A 20,367-nucleotide genomic window follows, 5' to 3' on the forward strand; every position below is an offset into this window, starting at 1 on the left:
CTTATGTTTTAGCATATCTTTTGTACAGTTTTAATAGTTATAAGAAATTATTTTAAATTAGAGTATTATGTAATTACTATAGTGTCAAAATAATAATTAAATCATTTCCAATACTTGATGATATTTTTGGAAATTACTATTCGATCCACTCTCTTTATGAAATATACTAAATCCTACAATATTTTAGTCATCAAGAAAATGATCACCCAAATAAGTAAAAAAGTAAACCAATGCCCTTTTCACCTTTTTTACAAAGTGAGTAATATATTTAACCAATTTATGTTTCATTACTATCATGTCAGGTCCCCTATATTAAACATCTGTAACAACTATATCAAAATGTCCTGAAAATTAAATAAATCAAGCAAAATATAATAATAACAATAACAAGCACGCTTAACTTTCTTTCGTTTTTCCATAATTTTTTATTATTTAATATTAGTTTTTTTCCTTCAAATTATCATATTCAACATTCTAGTAACTATAATAAATGTCTACTTACACTTCTTATTTAATTTCATAATAAAGAAATGTTTAGATAAGATTGTAAATATAAATAATGGGAAATTACACTGCACTGCACTGCATTGCATATATTTCACCAAAAAATAATAATCACACTGACAAAGATTGCTACAAAACTAATTAATTTAAGCAGCAATATGGGTCAAAAGGAAATGATTTATTACATCTATGTTGGGTAACGTACGAGGTAAAATGATAATAACACTGTCACAAGAACTGCCAATTTTTTATTTTATTTTATTTAATTTTTCTTCTGAGAAAAAATACAGTGTATAACAGATTTGGAAATGTTTTATTGAAAGGATATTTGTTTGTCCAAATCAATGTCATCATTTCAACTCAACTGTCGGACCACTTACAATTAGAAACAAACTGTCATCAAAATTCAAACTTCTTGTTATACGAGCCTTCACAAATATATATATATATATACATATATAAATAATTTTGTCAATTTATTTTTTCAAAATTAAGAGTATTACAATGACACCCATGTTTCAGTTTTAGTTTATAAGTCGTTTATATATTTTTAAATATTCAAGAAATTTAAAACGGAAGAGATATAGATGAGCTAATTAAAGAATTCGTTTTAAGTTCAACTCAAGTTGCAATTTTGGTTACTATATTGCGAAAAAAGACAAATGCACGAGAGATCGATCGAGGACTAATTTCATTTTCCGTTATTAATTGATTGTGTATTTCCGAAGAAAAATGTTGTCGATACATTGCAACAAACGAAATTAATTAGATGAAAAAAAAAAAAGGAAAAAAAAAAACTCAACTAATGTTCATACTTCATATAAATGGATCTTTCTTGAGCTGTCTATTTATAGATTTGATTACACGTAGTATTATCTATTTTTAGTGGACTAAAAGATAGATGACGATTTAAATATAAAATACCCTTTTTAAAAGATAATAATATAAATTGTATCTACAAAAATAAAAAAATAAAATAAAAATAATTTGGCCTATTTTAAAGGAGGGAGGGATAGAAAATATGGGAAGGGGCAAGGAAATCTGTGTTTCATTAATTAAGCACGTGCTGGTTTAATTCTTACTGTATCTGTGGTGGTGTTCATTCCATTTCATTCTTTTACCTAATTAAAATGCAAGGCCGCTCACGTGACTCTCACGTGCTCTTCAACTGACAAAGGTAACATGTATCGCCACGAATCTCGACCGTCGGTCGCCCTGCCGGCCGGACACCGCCTTCGTTAATAATCACGCTACTTACCATTATTAATTATTTATTATTTAATGTCGGTAAGTAATTATTTACTAACGATAAAAATGAAACAATAATTAAAATAGATAACGACAAAAACTCAAAATAAAAAAAGAAGATAAATTAATATTAAATTTAAGGCTCAAAACTGGTGAAATCTCAGCAAATTGCTTGCTGATTTTTCTAATTACAATGTTCTTATCCCTTAAGGCTGCACTCATATGGAAATGAGAGGGTCCGACCCGAATATGTCCCCCAAGTCTTGGAAGTAATCATCGTCCACGGGCGGGGCGGGGGACCCGAATCTTAAATCCGTATTCGATCCGATAAGCATCTCATTGCTGCAGTAGTCCAAATCAATCCCGAATATGTTATCGGGTAGACCCGCTTGGCTGAACAAATCGGGTAGGGGCTCCGGGTTTTCGAAGCCGGCGAAGAGGTCATCGGCGAACATGGAGAACCGCGAGAAGTTCTCGTCGTCGGCATCTTTTGTCGGAGGTAATTTATTGGAGGGGGAGAATATGGAAGACGTCTCGACGTCGGGTTCGGGTTCGGGCTCGGGTTCAGGGTCGGGCTGGGAATCGGCGGCGGAGATGCAGCGGAGGACGGACTTGGGAGACTTATGGGACTCCTCGCCGGAGAAGTAACCGGAGCTTTCTTTGTTGCTATCGGCCGGCGGCGGTGAGAAGTTTGTGAGCGCGTCGGGGCCACGGAGCTGGATGGCGGCGTGGTCGTACACCATGGCGGCCTCCTCCGCCGTGTCGTAGGTGCCGAGCCAAAGCCGCACCCGCCGGAGGGGGTCCCGGATCTCCGCCGCCCATTTCCCCCAGGGCCGCTGACGCACGCCGCGGAACTTTCGAACATCCCCTGACTTCGCGGCTCGCCCGGCGGCGCTCTTCTTCCTTATCCGGCGGTTACAGGCACCTAACACGTCAGCATTCCGGCCACCGTTCCGACAACAATAGGGCTGAATTTTAACCTCGTTGATAAATTTTCTGACCCGCCGTCGCTTGGAATGAAACCCGTCGTTCTCGTCCCCGGAGGAATCGGTGGCGTCGGCGTCCGTGACGCAGAACCGTACGGTTCGGGCCGCCATGGGAGGGGAGGTGATGGTACTGTAGATTGTAGTTTGGGTGATTTGTTGGGTGTATTTGAGCAGCGGTGAATCGGACAACATGATTTTTTGAGAAGAGAGAGATATTTAGTGCTTTTCAGATTCGCATTGAAAGCGAAAGGGGATTTGATTAATGGCGTGAAGAGATAAAGGAAGAAGATGAGGTAAGAGAAGAGAAGAGAAGAGAAGACAGATTCTGTAAGAATAAAGAGAGGAAGGCAACGTTAAAGCGAAGGCATAGTGACACAGAAAAGAGGAAACAAACCCTCGGATTAGTGAGAAAGTTTGTAGGAAAGTGAAGCTCAAAAGAAGAGATGTTTGTGTGAATCAAAGAGAAAGAAAGCTTCTTTATTCATCTTTCCCAGAAGATAACAGAAGAAGAAGAAGAAGAAGAAGAAGAAGAAGAAGATTAAGACAACACACAGTAAACAAATTAAACGCACACTTCTGTTGTGAACATGGCACAGAAAGAAAATGAAGAGAGACCAAGGAGGAGGAGCAATAACGAATGGGTGTACTGTATGTATGACTAATTAGGGTAGGTTAGAAATTGAATTCCAGTAAAAACCCAGATGGAAGCTCCGATTCGTTTCCCTGCTGCTTAATTTCTTCTCCAACCTTTCCTCCACAGACACTGCACTGCACTCGATACCTAAAAAAAGGCTTCGGATTCAGACCAGAGCCCAGTAAAGAAGACAAGTGTGTGTATATTTTTATATAATATTCTTTTCCAAAGAGATAGCAATGCGTAGCTTTGGATACAGAGACTCAACCCAATGCGTCCTTCTCCAGTTGCTCTCTAGGCAGCCTTATATATATACATACATACGTACATATGTATTTTTTCAAAGTATATCATGATAAGAGGGTAATCAAGACTATGACCGAATCGAAAGGCGGGAGGAGGCGTTTATTACCGTAGGAGGCGAAAACGTCGTCGTTTTAAACGAGCCGCCGCATCTAACTCTTCTTAGGCTTTCGACACGTGTCCAGTCGGGGGTAAATCTGAGGATTAACTGAGGTAGTTACTATTTATTATTCGATTTTTTTTTTTTTAATTTTAAATTCAACTCCCCGTTATTCTTGAGACCTGTGTGCCTCTGAGGCGTCTGCTCGTCACGTGACTAACGGACTCCGTTACTTCGGCCGGTCAAAATGACCGAACGATACACGTCAGTCTATCTTTGACTCAAAGCCAGGGGCGTTTCCGTCATTTCGGATCACTTATAACAGAAATTACAGATCTTTAAATAAATACAGTTTCGATTTTTGGTATCGATAATTATGACACGAGTTAATGGATAGGTGCTGATAATTAATACTCCATTAAGTATGCAGCAAAGATTTTTGGTGTCCTCACCAGCCATTATTCCAATTGGGGCCAATAATTATTCCACCCCTAATTATGACTCAAAAATCCTGTCCTATTAAATTCAATTTTGTCATATTAAATTATCAATTGCAAATTTTATTTTATTTTATTTTTGCAATTATTTTACACTCATTTATAATAACTACTATACTGCTTGCTGCAATGAATCAAACCGTTGGGCAGTTGGCACGCGCATTAACACGTGCGACAAATAAAGGCTGGAACAAACCAGTCAATTATTTTTCCTACTGTATGATTAAATTAAATTCCCCCAAGTATCATCTAATTAAGCACTTCTATAAAATTTCTTACGTACTTTAGTTCTTATACTTAAAAAATAATAATTCAATTATCATATTTGAACTATTGAATTAAACACAAATTCAATTACTAGAACTATTCTAATGGTTCAAAGTGTTAATACACACATTTCAATGATGCCGATTAAATTACACTATTGTCCTCCCATCGGAATTACTATTACACAAAAACTTCTATCTAACTAATTGATAAATAATTATTCATCAAATTAGAAAAATATATATATATATATGTATATGTAAATTAAAGAGCATAGTAGATAAGTGAAAAAAATAAAATAAATTATTTCCCGCTAATTAATTAATTAAAACATGTTTCGAATTTGGGAACAAGGCAAGAAAATCCAAGTACAGGGGCATAATGGTAATTGAGGTAACTGACAGGAAAAGAACCGGGCCGGCCCAAGTGTATTGGGTCAATCCAGTGCCTATAAGTCCAAATATTTATTACCAAAGCATCAAACAAAACAAGCCGACCCGATTCCAGCTCTTAGATATCTACAAAATGAATTAATTAATTAAAATAATAATAATAACCACCTGTTCAGACTGCTTCATAAAAAAAATTCCCTTACTACAATTAGCAACAAAATTTTGTCTGGATATAAGTGAAAGCGTGGAACCACAAAATTAGTACACGATTAATTAGCTGTAATTAATTAAAATAATTATATTTCAGAATGAAAACTAATTCGTCTCGACTTGGGAAATTAAAATATAATGTAAGAGAAATGGCTCAATCATTTGCCGATTTGTAGTTTGATTAATTTGGACTATATTCCATCACTTTGTGTTTAGGCAATTCTCTTCTTCCTTGTCCGTACTTAAATAAATTTATATAATCTTGCAAAGTAGAGTTTTGTCCCGACTATGCATGATTGGTTGCCATCTATTTTTTTAATATAAATAAATTAAATAAAAAAAATCAGATCTTCCTCCTACCTCCTTAGCTGGTCGAAAGGATTTACTTTAATATCACTATTAAAAAATAATAGTAATAAAAAAAAAAAATCATAAAGGTTGATATGTGTATATATATATATATTATATATTAATTCTTTGTAAATATAATTACTACGCGTAAGGGTTAATTAATTATTAGCATGCATGCATGGGAATATTTTTACGTAAGAAAAGACTGCAGTGAAGTTTTGCGTTAATTAATTCATTTTCTCTCACTAAGCATTAAACGCTCAAAACAAACACATAATTTCAATCAATGGTCAAATATGATTTAATTAACAAACTTGTATGTAAAATCGAGATATGGTGTTACAAAAATAATACAAAAACAAAAGATAATTAATATGAAACTCAAGTTAATATATGTATGTAGTTCGATCCAATTTTTACTTTTTATTTTATGATGTGGAAACCTGCAGCCGCTATTCGAAAGTTACGTGGTGCTATAAAACCACAAATCCTATTAAGTTATTTGACTTAAGAATTTGGATGTGCTTTGAGGTTTGAATTTTTTATTTAAATAATATTTAATATGATGTTTTTGTGAGATACATATATATATATATTCTTAAATGAGAAATTCAAATTTTTAAAAAATGGAAACAAACCTAAAAAAAAATGTAACACAACTTAGGCGATTAAGAATGTGTGTTTTTTCCAGAAAATGCAGAGTCCATATATTTATATTGATATACATATATACATACATAAATTTTAATCTAGGGACGCGTTGAAATGGGAGCGGGTCATAAGATGTAATTAAATAATTTTAATATATGAAAATTACAAAAATATGTATATATATGAAAATTTGCTAGCTAGCTTTGAATTTGGAAAATGATTTATTTGTGAAATTTAAATAAAAAGGTACAAAGTTGTAAATAAACGTGTGCATATGAGGACAAGAAGCCAAAACACAATAGATTGGACAAAAAACTCGAGGGATTTTTGGTTTTTAGTGCAACTAATTAAATTGGTTATTTAAATTAATTAATTATTGTGTTTGTTTGTTTGAATTAATGATCGATCAATCACCAACATTAATCATTCCAATAATTTCCAACATTGTTTATTTTGCAACTTGTACTGATGCTCGCTATTTTATTACTGTATTTGTTTATTTATTTATTTATTATTATTATTATTAATTAATAAAACTATTAATTAATTTAGATATTTAGGCCACCTACAATGAAGTACAAGACAAATAACGTACGTACAAACATCAACCCCAAGATAGCAATTTTTACTGCTACTTTGAGCCACACAAAATATAGAAAACCACACATATCTCAAATCTCAAAATTGTACTTCCATTATTTAATTTTAAATAAATAATTGTGTCGATGATTTTGTATTAAAAAAAAAAATACAAACTATTTGAAATTTTAAGATCAAATTCGGAGGAAAAGGTAATTTACATAAATTTGACAAAAAAATATACTTTGAATATATATATGTATTAAAATAATTCTAAAGTTAAACAGATATATTTTATTATATCACACTCTTATTTTTATCGATGAGAGTGATGTCAAATATGTATGAGTTGGAACCTTATGTGAGAATTAAATTAATATAGAAAATCAGCTGTCATAAATTTCTTTAACCCTAAATTAATAATATATGTATATACTTTATTATAAGGTATCTGATGCTCTTTGTCATCACGTTCTTGTGTTGATTCCTTTATTCAAATCTCTTCACTAAATTGATTATGATGTTTCTCTATTTTGTTTTAATTAAAATTTCTGACCAAAAACATATTCCATTATGTGTGTTTTGTATATTAGTACATATATATATATACACTTAAAAAAAATAAATAAAGAAAAAGATGGCAAATTTATTTGGCACGTGCTTAATAAATCTTGAAAATAATGAAAAGTATTAAATGAAGTCCATCGTAAATAATAGTAGTAGATTATTGATTTGTTAGAACATAACTGCTTTACGTGTGAAATGACAGCAATTAAAGTTGCTGTCTGATTTGATTCTGTCCCGTGGGTGTGTTTCTTAACATTAAATTTAAACAAGAAAAGATTAGTAGCTACTCTTTTAAGGGAGGGACAAACATTTTAATTAATTAATTTTATGTTGGATTTTATTATTATTACTATTATGTTTCGACTTCACTTTACTGCCTGAAAGTCAAATTGTCGGACTCAAATAATTCTTACTTAATGCAAGTTAAATTTAGTACTACAACGCAATTGTTGTACACCAACTCCCAGCCCAATATGAATGTTACTGGGCCTTCAATAATTCTACTTAAAGCCCGTATACAGTAATGCCCCAATCGAAATATTACTGGGCTTAAAATAGTTATATTAAAAGCCAATAATAGTAATGGCCCAATTTTACAGTACTTATACTAAAAGCCAATAAATACTAATTGGCCATTGTGACCTGGGCCTACAAGTGGTAGGCCGATACTTGGTCCCGCTAATTATTTTTATTAATATACTTTTTAATTAATTATTAAATTAATAAATATTTTATTGAAAAAATGACAAAAATTAAAAGATAATTGATAATATTTTTAAAAAATTAATTCAAAATTAAAGTAAATGAAAAACTAAAATGTAATAAGAGGGTACTCATACTATTTGTTAAATAAGAGTGGAAAGAAAGACAATAATCTAAGAAAGTAATGATTAACCGAGGAATATAATAAAAATAATTATGTCATGACAAATTTCTGTCTGCACCAAATACATACAGAAAAGAAGAAACGAAACCCATACAAACGTAAAAACAACTCCAAAAACACACAAAAACATTAATGAAAAATCTCAGCCCAACCCACTTTCCGACAACCATAATCCATCCGTCCACCAAGTCAGTGAACTAAAACCACTCCCAAACCTGCCGGAAACCGGCGCTCCGCCGCCTCCCTCAAACCCCGGGCGACGCCGGCGTCGAATCCTCCGTAAAACCTCCGGCCCGGACATTCTCGACCATCTTCGCGACCTCCGCCATCTTCGGCCTCTGCTCCGGCATCCTTGCCACGCACGCCATCGCAATCTGCAGCATCTCCACCAGCTCCTCCTCGATGTTCGGATGCCTCAGCAGCTCCGTATCGAACACCTCAGCCGTCCACTCCTCGCGCACCACCGAGTGCACCCACCGCACCAAATGGACAACCTCGTCCCCGTTCATTGTATGGATTGCCGTCTTCCCGCTGAGCAGCTCCAGCAGTATCACCCCGAAGCTGTAAACATCCGACGCCTGCGTCGTTTTGCGGGTGTCCGTCACCTCGGGCCCACGGTACCCCGCCGCGCGCGCGATCGGGGGAGCCAATCCGCTCATTATCGCCGACAAACCAAAATCCGAGACGCACCCGAGCTTCTGATCGTTGAGGAATATATTCGACGATTTGACGTTCCCATGCACAAGCTTCCCGCCGTTTTCGCCGTGGATATGCGCTATCCCCCTCGCTGCACCTACAGCGATCCTCAGCCGCGTCTCCCAATCCACGGGATTCTTGTATTCTCCTCGTTTCCCTGCGAAAAAAGCGCGCGATTATCGAGCATTGAACCAACCCTCTTCGATGTCGAAGATTTTCTTACATTCTGTAACAATTATAGTGTGTAATAAGGCTAATTGTCAAGGAGATTCCTCTACCCTACAAAGATGCTTCGACAGCTTGAATCGTCCAAAAGCCATTCTTCTATGAACACAACACTTTTGTTTCTATGGATGCATCCAAAAAGGAATGAATTCAATTCAATTCATCGGGCCCATAATTCGCTCGATCGAGCCGATAACAACAAGCTTAAGGAATGCCGACATTTGCAGCATTCGTTCAAGTTGATTAAGCATAGCACGAATTTAAATCAACTCACCATGAAGCATCGAGGCGAGGCTGCCGTGATTGTAATAATCGTGGACGATGAGCTTCTCGTCTTTGGAGTAATAGTACGCCCTCAATTCGATCACATTTTCGTGCTTGATCCTCCCGATTATATCCATCTGTTGCTCGAATTCTCTCTTCCCAGCCGCGACTCCCTTTAGCCGTTTCACGACCACCATTGTCGCGTCCTCTAGTATCGCTTTATAGGCCGTGCCAAATGTGCCTTTCCCCAAGACCTCGGCGGAAGCTCTCAACAGATCCTCCAAGTCAAAAGCGAAGTTACAGCCCTCGAAGAACACGAGCTTATTGCTCGCGTCCTGGCTGCGGGAGATTGCTTTTTCCGGCGACATGTCGCCCTTTTCCAATGCGCCGGGGAATCCGTCGGGGACATTCCGGCGAAGTATGCAGACAAGGAATAGAAAACTGAAGCCGACGAGCACGAGGACGGCGCCGGCGATGATGATTCCGAGCAAGGCTTTTTCACTTATTCTTCGACCAACGTTCTTATCCCTAACATGAGGAGCTAACACAATTGGGGAATCGGTGACTGTGTAATTCAGCAGGGATTCATTGTTTCCCCAAAACGAAGATTTGGGGAACCTCCGGAGTGATTCAGGGACGATGCCGGTAAGTCTGTTGTGGGACAGATTGAGCATCTGCAAATTGGGGGAATGCAGGTCGGGAATGGCGCCGGAAAGAGAGTTTCCGGCGAGATTCAAAGCTACGAGATGATTCAGCCCGGAAATGGAAGAAGGAACGCTGCCATTAAAGGAGTTGTGCGAGAGGTTAACAATGGTGAGATTCTTCCACAGGGAGAAGTCCGGAGGCAAAGGGCCTGAGAAATTGTTGTGCTGAAGATAAAGAAAGGCTAGATTTTTAAGGTTACCGAAATCCAGGGGGAATGAACCAGTGATCCTGTTGGATCTGAGGCTCAAGATCTGCAGACCTGATAAACGGCTCAATGTGTTCTCTGGAATGGGGCCATGAAACCCTAATCCTGGCAGCCTCACGGCGACCACTCTGCTTTCGTCTTCATTACACCCAATTCCTGTCCAGTTCTTACAGACTGGGGAGCTTTCGTCCCAGTTCAGGGCTCGGACATGATTAAGCTTGCTAGCAAACTCCATTAAAGCTTGCTTGTCGCTTTCAAGAAGAGCTCCGTACAGCACATTGGAGAAGAGAGTCAAAATCCCCAAAACCATAGGCAAAGCTGGAGGAACTAGGAGCTTGCTCTCCATTTCGACAATGGGCTTGATTGAACCTTCGAATTATTTTTTTTCAAAATAAAGAACCCATTTTTTATTTTAATTTTGGAATTGAATTAAAAGGTGAGCGACAAATATATACATGTGAGAAGAGGGTAAAAGGGGAGGCGAAGTCCAAGAATGGTGTCTGGTAAAAGCAGAGTAAGAACCTGGAAATGAGCTTTAAAAAAATGGAGCTATCAGAGTTTGAAATTGGTGGGTTCGAGTCAAAAAGGGTGTTGGTTTTGCAGAAGAGAAGCAGAAGGTTTCTACTTTTTGTTCGCTACCCTTTGGATTTAGGGTTGTGTGCCCACCATTGATGTAAGAAAATTTCTTCCTCACACAGAGTTAAAAACCAGCAAGAAATTGCAGATAGGGTTTTCAAAATCATGGAAAGATCCAAGATAAAGCTTTAAAGGTATGGTGGCAATTCTTTACCCTCAACACTTTTTTATTTTTTCTTTATTTTAAATTCAAATTAGTTTCATTTGTCACAGAACAAAGGGATTATCAATTACCCGTGGTAAGATTCTTACAACCAATGTAGAAACTCAATCATAATAAAAGCAAATTGGATTCACTCGGTAGGTGTCTTTTTTTGTCCTTGATTGAAAATGATGATGGCCATAAAAACCACATATTAGCTCATAATTAGGAGGTTTGACACAAAGCCCCATTTGCAATCATGGAGCAGATACATATCACCAAAAAGAATATTAATGTGTTTGTTTGAAGGATTTTGAATGATTTCCACTGTTTATCCAATTTTTTTCCCCCAAAAATATCAAATTAAACACCTATTTTTCATTTTTTATATTATACTAAAAATCAATTTTACATTCAAAACATCACATCAAACCCTATTTATATCACATCATACAACTATTCAAATTCAAAATTTTTACTATTCAAATCCCAATCCAAAATCCAAACCCCCGAACAAACACAGCAGTGCAATAAGCCCTAATATGCTGCTGTAAAAATTCCATTTACTGAGCAGGGATTGTATTGTTATTCTTTTTAACCCCAGTAAAGAAAATCAAATTAAATAAAATAAAACTGAAATTGGCGTTTTACTTGTATATAAGTCAACGAGTTGAAATAAAATAAATGAATGCCAAATTGACCCCAAATAAAGAGCTTTTGCTGGATAGGGTTGAGATAATTGCAGAAAAATTGGGACCATAGGTTATTTAATTATTTATGCTACAAAAATCCATTGGGCACTTACATCAAAATTTATTGATGCATTAGGTATAGTGGGATTTTTGCTAGTGTTGAGAATAATTAAAAAGAATATAATAAAAATACGTATGTGTGTGTATTATTATGTATTAATATTTATGTCAATTTTGGGAGGGTCTCTATTCATTAAATTTTATTGTAAAGACAAGAATTGAGTGGTGGGGATTGGGACTTTAGGCAAACATGTCTGGATATCAATCTTAATTCTTGCAACTACCCTTTTGCTAAGTCTATTTATCTCAACACATTGTATGAATAAAATAGTTGTGTTTGATTTGGTATTTCTCTATTTTGTGTGTTTGTAAAATACAAATTAGGGTTCTTGCACTTACACTGCTCAAATTCAGCATATGGATTGTCCACGTTTCCGTACAACATGACAAGAAAGTGGCTCAACCATATAGGTTTGGTTCATCTAAGATGGAATTTTATCTTTTCATCATCATCATTCTTATTATTATTATTATTTATTTGGTCAGATAATGAAATTGTTATTTGTCACATTCCTATAGCTATTTTCTCAACTCCTCTACTTTTCAACAAGATTATTAAATACAGTGTATCACAAAAAATAATTGAAAAGAAAAGAACTTTTGGGTATGTTTTCTTGTAATTTGGATTATTTTGATATGATCTTTTTTTAAAAAAAATATATATATTCATCAATTTCAGTTATTGATTATGAATTTGAGGTTTAAAGTGCCAACGGGCCCAACTCTATCCAAGCCCGTTTCAGCCCACGGACCGGATAGTTAACATGGCCTCTATCCGACCCGGCTGGAGCCCATTATATATTTAAAATTAGAATAATATAAATTATATATATAAATTTATGATAAACTTACAACAAATCAAAGTGGCGCAGCGGAAGCGTGGTGGGCCCATAACCCACAGGTCCCAGGATCGAAACCTGGCTTTGATAATTACATTTTTTTTTTTTTTTATTTCCTTTTCTATCAAAACTTGACTATTTCTCCGAGCAATCACAACTTCACCTTCACGAAACACTTATAAAAAATATCAAAAACCATTGACAAAAAGAATTGCAGCAATCACACAAACAAACATTAGACAATAAAAATTGAAACCATCAAACTAGCAGTAAGTACTTCACAAGAAGCCATTTCCACAAAATACACAGAAATAGCCTCTGCGATTATTATTATTATTATAATTATTATTGGCTTTCTGCTGACCACGTATTTGATCATTTGTGGCGACTCTGAAATAAAGGTCGCCATCGACGGTCAATCAGCAAAATAGGTTAGTTGTATCAGCTCCGGCGCCGGCAGCAGCTTTACTGTATCGACGGCATCACCGAAATCTCGACTCGGCCGGTCCATTCCTCCCCCGGCTTCAACGTTATCGGCTTCTCGATAGCAGCAGCGTCGACGCAGAGCATTTGCTTGTACTCGTCGTCTCCGAAATCGGGCATTGCCCTTGCTTTCTTCTCCCATGGATTCCAAACTACTGCAGTTTTCCAAATTAGATTAGATCAAGATTTGCAAATTCGGACATTGTCGTTTTTATAGGACTTTTAAGGTTGCTTACCGACGTCGGGAAGCCCTTCCTTTGCGATTACGAATGTGCGCTTCTTCTCGTGGTCGAATACCGCGACTGCGTCCGTTGAGCTGAGGTAGACTCGGTCGACCTGCGAAGGAATAATGTTAATTAACAGTTTGGTTGAATTAAGGTTAGGACATGACCCGAGAGGATCGAGTGTTACCTCGGACTCAAAGGTCAGGGCATCGCCTTGCTCGGTGAATCGTTCCTTGTTGTTCAGGTTGTCGAGGTAGTCGAGTGTCTCCAATCCCTCCACTCTTACCTCGCTGCCGATCAATCAAAACTATCGATTAAGTTCAATGCCAAATATTAAGTCCTGGCGTATTGATTAAGGTTGTACCTGATGTCCGAAACGGATAAATACGTGTGATAGGCGAAGGTGAAACTAAATGGCTTGCAGTTGACGTTCCGGACTCGCGATATCATCCCGAGATGTCCATCGGCGGACAGAATTACACGAAGCCGGAGCTCGAAACTACAGAAATAATGAAGTAAATCGAATCAAAACTAAACTCCATTGAGACAACAATGGAACAGTTTTATGAGTAACATAATTAGTCTGATCCCGATATATTCATACCCATGGGGCCATATCTTGAGATCATCATCGGACGATTTCAGGACCAAGTCGACGAACGCTTTGCTGCCGGAATCCGCAGGCGGCGGCGCTTCGTCCACGGCCCACAACCTGTTCCTGGCAAATCCATGCTGCTCCAGTGATCCACGATTCCCAAACTTGATCATAATTAACAGTAGGAACACATTCAATAACCCAATTAACATTCAGACAACCATTGAATTTAAATTTAATTGGATTGGACTGGATAAGATTAGATTAGAAACCTGCGGGAAACAAATGGGAATTCCTCCTCGAACAGAAGCCGGCGGCTTCGAAATCGACTGTTACGAAGGTTATCCATTCGTGTTCATATCACTTTCTGATTTCGTAAGTGCAAATCGAAAACTGGTAAAAAATTAATTGAGGGGTTGGTGTTCGTTTACCTTTGCGCTGGTGAACAGCAATTCTTCGCCCCTGTCGGTTTTCCAGGAACGAATCTGTCCTCCATGAAGACTCACCTGATAGGATGAAGAATATTCAGATTTTTTCGAGAATTAGGAAATATACTGTAATGATAAAAAACCACAAGATCCACTGAAATTCTGACCTTTGCCGAAGCTCCCTTCAATGTCCGAAGCAACACCTGTGAAATTCCATTCTCGTCCTTGGTGATTTCAACTGCTGCAGGATGATCCATATCGAGGGTTTATTCATCAAAGGGCAAAAAAGGAACCGAAAGAATGCTCCAGCAATCGTCTTCAAATCCTTACAATCTCAGACAAAACAAAACCCTAATCCAAGTAATAATTTTTTGACGAAATTGTAACCACCCAAACCCCCAAATCAAGAACCCTAATCTGTAGTGATAAATTCCCTGTGTGGGCAAAATCGACACAGCCCCGAAATCAGTTCTTATTGTCCGAAAACAACACTTGGGGCAGAGTATATACGTCAAAAGAAGGACAACAAAGCATTTGGCTTCGTTAGGCAAAAACAAGAAACTGTGGGATTAAAAAGGGTTTCCCTTTTGCTGTTCTAAACAAGGTAAGGTAAAAAACGAAACACAAGAAGAACTTAAATAAACATGCCTGCCTGCCTGCAATTTTGAAGAAGACTAGAAGAGCCCCTTTATTACAGAAGTTAGTCCATATTTTGGTATTGACTCTGTCCCCTTTCTTGGTTCTTGAAAACTTAAATAAGCAATATGGAAAGGTCAGATCTTGAACAGATACCCTTTGTTACAATTCATAGGATGTGGAAATGGATTATCCTACTGTGTGAGATTTAAGTCAATTTTGATACTCAATTTTGAAATTTATTATTTTAATCTCACATACAGCAAATGGTCATTAACCTAACTACCTGAATTAACTGTAGGAAATTATTATTTAAAAAAAAAAAAAAAGATTATGAGAAAGGACATTATGGGAGCTCAAATATTTAAAGCTTGTGTCTTGGAAAGTCTTCTATTAAGAAATTGGGGGTAAGAAAGGTTCATTTAATTTCCAATATTATTCAACCTTTATCAATTTCTTTTTACAAAAATCATTTTCAAATTCCATAATTAGCACAAGAAAATGGGTTTTATTGTTGGTTTTATTTCACACTATACATATTTTTTTTTTTTGAAATATTTATTATTATTTTAAAAATAATAATAAAAAAAATAGATTCAAGACAAATAAGAGATAAGGTGTACTTTTTACTTTTCATCTCTAGAATTCAGTTGGGGAATTATACTTCAAGAATCAAAATGCAAACAGTTCAATCACATTAATGAACAAGTTGGGCAATTTTTATTTTTATTTATTTTTAATAAATGGGACATGTATAACTAATAATAAATCTGGTGAGGGTTGGTCCATAATTTAAAAAGCTGTAAAGCTGCAAATACATGGTCCACTTTGAATGAACATAATTTGTCTTATATCTTTCCCATTCTGATAATTTATTTCACTATTATTTCTCTTGACATTATTACATGTTAAAGTTAATATAACATGGAAACCAGATTGAGTGAATTTTGAGAAATTATTTACATTCCCATTATTGCTTCATTTTTTTTCTTAGAATCGTTCATTTCTCCCTTTGACTTATAATTGTGAAAAAAAAAAAGGCGAAGAAGAAAATTCAATAATTACTTGTGTTGAAATTTTCTTTTCAAGATTGATGATCAATAAAAGGTGACGTGGAAAGTAGCTGAATATGAAAAAGGAATATAAGAATAGAAAATATTAAACACATACTTGGGCTTCACTTCTTGGGCTTTTAAACTAAAAGCTCAATATAGTTGGGCCTAAATTTTACTCTTAATTGGGCCTCTGAACAACATTTGACTCTCTGTCGCCTAAAATTAAGGACATTAATTTGGAAGAACATAATTTAGGGGTTAGGTTTTTTGCTCGCAATTTACTCTAAATTGCAAACGTCTGACGATGATGAATTGGGGTTTAGGGTCAATTCGCAATTTGCCATAAAATCCCTGAAAATTTCCGATTTGAGGATGTTTGACTTTCCAACGGTGTTCAACTACTTGCCCTGTTACAACACACTGCGTTTCTTGGCCGTGGAATTCCAACAAGAATTCGATAATCGGCAGTTCATCATTATCTTCTCTTGACGGCTTTCGTCTTCTTCTTTACGAAGGTATAGAAACTCGATGTTTTCTTGGTCCTTACAGATGAACTGTGTCATAGGTTTAATCACTTTATTTCCTCTCTTCTTCGTTCTGCTAACTTAATTTTATCCATTCGGTGAACCCTTTTTCTGATTAAGGCATATGCTTTTCTGGAGGAACAAATAACTGATTTGTAGGAAACGGGCTTTTGTAAGAACCATGGATCTTGCGAACTCTGTCGGTCCCGGTTCCACACAATACGACGTCGTTCCGGAGGTAATTCCCAATTGTTTATTGTTTTGGTATCTGTTTTGGGATTGCCCGTGATCTATAGAATGATTATCTTGATTTTGGTATCTGTTTTAAGGGTTGATTGAATTTGTGATTGAATGTCTTATTAATGGATGTATCGAATTGTGATGCGATGATCCCTTTAAGTTAACACACTTGTTTAAGTTATCCGAATTCGATTTTTCGATTCATGTTGTAATGCAGGAGGATAGTTATTCGGACAACGTTAATGTTGGTCTGGAGACGAACTGTTGGGGATGTGGGCTTCGTGTTCTTGTTGCTTCATATGCACGTGTCTTTAAATGTGGTTGGTGTGGAGCTTTAACGAGGAAAAACGATATAAAGATCGGCAACAACGATCTCCGGTGGAGACGCTTGCGCGATCGATGTTTTGTCTTCATTGTGATTCTATTCATGTTGTTCTTTATATGTAAGCATTTCTTCGGTCCTAATCAACCGCCGTTTTTGTCAAGAGTTTCAATGTCTTGCAGCGTTTTGAATTTGTAAAGGTTCGTGCAGGTGGCGGCGTCTGGGCTGTGTATCCTGTCATGTTCTCGATAAGTTACTTATGCGGCATTTTCCACTCTGTCCTAACAGCAATGCTGTCTGTATCCACGTTGTCTTCATTTTCCCTCGCGGCATTCCGGCCAGCTGGCGCTTCCCCGGCGATAAGTTGGGGCAGCTATCCGACGGTGGAGAAAGACGGACTGCAGAACTACACGTTCTGTCAGTACTGTCTGAAGCCGAAATCGCCGAGAACGCACCACTGCCGTTCATGCGGGACTTGCGTATTGGACATGGATCATCACTGCCCATTCGTAAGTTCCGGAAGCTTCTATCACCTTCTCGTTTTTTGAACAATTTGACATGTGCGAATTCTGTGCAGATCGGGAACTGCGTTGGCGCGGCGAATCACCGCTGGTTTGTCCTATTTCTGACATCTACGGTGTGCAGTACGGTGTATGTCGCCGTAATGACGTCGTATTCGGCGAGCTACGTCTGGCCGCCGTTGGACATTCGAGCACGATGGTTCGTCGAATCAGGCTGGGTGGGTCTGGGAATTGTGAGGGAGATCGTTCTTTCGATCTTGAGATCGGCAGTGTTCCTTCCGATTCGGGGGCTCGTCCTCGTCTACTTGTTCGTCGCGAGCGTATCGGTCGGGATCGGTCTGAGCGTTCTCCTGTGGCAGCAACTCAGCTACATATATGCTGGGAAGACATATTTGGATCATCTGAGTTCTGTGGACAGTGAAGAAATGGCTGAAAGGGACTGTCGAAACCTCGTCAGGTTCTTTGGGTGTTCTTGCCATGGTCCAACGTTGTACTTGCCAAGTTATTGGAAATCAAGGAAAAGGCATAAGACATGATCAGGCCTTCGATTGGTACGATGATGGCTTGGATTGGTTTGGTTTGATTATGTTTTATACTGTGGATTGTTGAAGTTTTGATTTTGAAATTTGGGCATGTGACTGGCACGTGATGTGGGGTTTGGTTGATTTGGGCTGTGGCCCAAGATGGGATTTTTCTGAATGTGGGGGGTTTTGGGCCGAAGCCCATGAAATGTTGTCTTTGTTGTGTAAAAGCCCATGAGAAAAGAGATGGTAATATTCTTTTGCTTAGATTTAGTTCTTGAAAAGAGATGCTGTCATATATTTTTAATGATTATATTTTGATTGGTATGAAATCATGGAATTTAATTAAAAGTTTTAAATTTGATTACTAAAAATAATTAAAATCCCAACCGAAAAACTTAAAAGATATTGAGGAAAGATGAATACACACTATAACTAAACTTCTCTTTATATAGAGATTTTTTTAGTTTTGAAATTTTATAAAATTTTTAAAAGAGTAAAAGTTGAGTATTTTTTTTGTGATGCATAGTGAGAAAAAAAAAAAAGAAAAAAAAAAAGAAGAAATTAAATTGAGTGTGATTTTCTTATTGATAAATAATTCTAAAAGTTGAATGATGAAGTGACATTCACAAAAATTGTGATAATATTTCTTCTAACTTTGAATAGTATCTAACCTAAGCTCTTCTTTGTTTATTTATTTATTATTATTTTTGTAGATAGCTTTGCATCTCATCTAAGCTGCTTAAGTTGTGTTCATATTCTTCTTCGTGTATTTTATATTATTGATTCTTAAACAGTCAAAAGTTGAGTGATGTCCCTTCATATGCTTTAATTTGGAATGAAATTAAATAAATTCACTGCAAACTTTTTTAATGCCAAAATTTCCGACATGAAGAATTTTATGCTGGCATTATATAAATGAACTTTGTAGCATTATACCTACATGATGGAGGCTGGATTTGGATTTGGATTTGGATTTAGGTATATCTCTTAAATGACCACTATCATTTCTATTACTATATAAACCATCAAAGAAATTATCTTCAAAACATTTCCAGAATCTTATATATGCAGATTGATTTTAATATTGTTGCTTTTGAATGAAGATATTTGATTAATTAATAGTATGCATATTGTCATTGCAAGCAACCTAAATTAGAAAATTCGAGAAAAAAAAAATAATAAGTATTTGTTATGATGTTTTGTTGAGAATATTTTTATTTTCCTGATTTGATATTTTATTAAAAAAATATTATTAGTGAATAGTAATCAAACTTTCAAAAGCATCAATGTTTTTTCTTTGAACTAATTGAAAAGTAAAAAATTAAAAAACTACACCTTTAATCAAGTATACATCCTGAACAAAATATCAAATTATCACTAGTTTTTCATAATTAAAAAAAAAAGGGAAAAAGCTAACATATAGTAAGAAATTTGCTAAAATTGTTACTAAAATCATTTTATTTTTTTTTATGTTAGTATATATATATTATATATATTTATATGTATTGTTGTTATTGAATCATAGATTAATACTTACGTATCAATTGATAATATACAACAATACTCCACAAAATATACACTATCATTAATTTTAAAATATATAAAATATATTTATGCAAAATACCTACAATATCTAGTGTCTCCATCCTAACCATCTTCATTTATATAAATAATTAAACAAAAGGGTTTGTTCTTTTCATAATTTTCTTTCAAAAAATTCTCCCAAAAAAATTAATACACTGTAGAAATTCATTATATTTATATTTCTCATACATTTTATTTGTTTTTGTTATGACAACAGTTGTTATATGAGTAGATCTATATCTATATATTAAAATATATTATGCATATTATTATTTTTGATTTGAAGGGCTATTGATGCTAAACAAAATTCGTATCTATATATGTGACAATTTCTCAAATGCTATCAGGAAAATTTTGCAAAGAGACAAAACTCAATGGAATTTTCTACATACATCAAATGGGACGTGCACAGATGTGCAGCCCATCATGCAGCAGGTGACTTAAATATTTCAATTATTTCTCACTAGACAATAAATAAAATAAAATAAAATAAAATAAAATACAAATTGAATGATGTATAAATATTCCAATT

At 35.8% G+C, this 20,367-nt stretch overlaps 4 protein-coding genes across 4 annotated transcripts; 1 reads left to right on the top strand and 3 right to left on the bottom strand.

The window, feature by feature from the left end:
• Positions 1-1,859: 1,859 nt before the first annotated feature.
• Positions 1,860-3,653, bottom strand: LOC127255813 (ethylene-responsive transcription factor CRF2). The gene has a single exon (XM_051281556.1). The coding sequence runs from the start codon at positions 2,928-2,930 to the stop codon at positions 1,971-1,973; it is 960 nt and encodes a 319-aa protein (XP_051137513.1). The 5' UTR covers positions 2,931-3,653; the 3' UTR covers positions 1,860-1,970.
• Positions 3,654-8,173: 4,520 nt separating this feature from the next.
• LOC127255808 (probable inactive receptor kinase At4g23740) lies at positions 8,174-10,952 on the bottom strand. The gene is made up of 2 exons (XM_051281550.1): positions 9,371-10,952; positions 8,174-9,028 (listed from the first exon to the last, which is right to left on the bottom strand). Exons 1-2 carry the CDS (start codon positions 10,614-10,616, stop codon positions 8,421-8,423), a joined length of 1,854 nt encoding a protein of 617 aa, XP_051137507.1. The 5' UTR covers positions 10,617-10,952; the 3' UTR covers positions 8,174-8,420.
• A 1,958-nt stretch (positions 10,953-12,910) lies between these two features.
• On the bottom strand, positions 12,911-15,183 carry LOC127255814 (putative glucose-6-phosphate 1-epimerase). The gene is made up of 8 exons (XM_051281557.1): positions 14,597-15,183; positions 14,433-14,507; positions 14,274-14,330; positions 14,011-14,165; positions 13,771-13,905; positions 13,594-13,696; positions 13,419-13,518; positions 12,911-13,337 (listed from the first exon to the last, which is right to left on the bottom strand). The coding sequence occupies exons 1-8, from the start codon at positions 14,684-14,686 to the stop codon at positions 13,165-13,167; spliced, it is 888 nt and encodes a 295-aa protein (XP_051137514.1). The 5' UTR covers positions 14,687-15,183; the 3' UTR covers positions 12,911-13,164.
• A 1,197-nt stretch (positions 15,184-16,380) lies between these two features.
• Positions 16,381-18,561, top strand: LOC127255812 (protein S-acyltransferase 11). Its single transcript, XM_051281554.1, has 5 exons — positions 16,381-16,635; positions 16,765-16,882; positions 17,102-17,327; positions 17,417-17,715; positions 17,784-18,561. Exons 2-5 carry the CDS (start codon positions 16,826-16,828, stop codon positions 18,261-18,263), a joined length of 1,062 nt encoding a protein of 353 aa, XP_051137511.1. The 5' UTR covers positions 16,381-16,635; positions 16,765-16,825; the 3' UTR covers positions 18,264-18,561.
• The last annotated feature ends 1,806 nt before the right edge of the window (positions 18,562-20,367 follow it).

The sequence above is a fragment of the Andrographis paniculata genome, unplaced genomic scaffold, assembly GCF_009805555.1.
Source record: "Andrographis paniculata isolate CXL003 unplaced genomic scaffold, ASM980555v1 Contig54END, whole genome shotgun sequence".
NCBI classification, from domain to species: domain Eukaryota; kingdom Viridiplantae; phylum Streptophyta; class Magnoliopsida; order Lamiales; family Acanthaceae; genus Andrographis; species Andrographis paniculata.

What these genes read in the sequence shown, in the direction of transcription:
- LOC127255813 (XM_051281556.1), bottom strand. Translation starts at nt 2,930, where the DNA reads ATGTTGTCCGATTCACCGCTGCTCAAATACACCCAACAAATCACCCAA.
- LOC127255808 (XM_051281550.1), bottom strand. Translation starts at nt 10,616, where the DNA reads ATGGAGAGCAAGCTCCTAGTTCCTCCAGCTTTGCCTATGGTTTTGGGG. An exon ending in CCTCGCCTCGATGCTTCATG is followed by an intron (nt 9,029 to 9,370) that starts GTGAGTTGATTT and finishes CTTTTTTCGCAG; the next exon opens with GGAAACGAGGAGAATACAAG.
- LOC127255814 (XM_051281557.1), bottom strand. Translation starts at nt 14,686, where the DNA reads ATGGATCATCCTGCAGCAGTTGAAATCACCAAGGACGAGAATGGAATT. An exon ending in CTCAAGATATGGCCCCATGG is followed by an intron (nt 13,906 to 14,010) that starts GTATGAATATAT and finishes TTATTTCTGTAG; the next exon opens with TTTCGAGCTCCGGCTTCGTG. An exon ending in GGAAGGGCTTCCCGACGTCG is followed by an intron (nt 13,338 to 13,418) that starts GTAAGCAACCTT and finishes GGAAAACTGCAG; the next exon opens with TAGTTTGGAATCCATGGGAG.
- LOC127255812 (XM_051281554.1), top strand. Translation starts at nt 16,826, where the DNA reads ATGGATCTTGCGAACTCTGTCGGTCCCGGTTCCACACAATACGACGTC. An exon ending in AATACGACGTCGTTCCGGAG is followed by an intron (nt 16,883 to 17,101) that starts GTAATTCCCAAT and finishes GTTGTAATGCAG; the next exon opens with GAGGATAGTTATTCGGACAA. An exon ending in TGGATCATCACTGCCCATTC is followed by an intron (nt 17,716 to 17,783) that starts GTAAGTTCCGGA and finishes AATTCTGTGCAG; the next exon opens with ATCGGGAACTGCGTTGGCGC.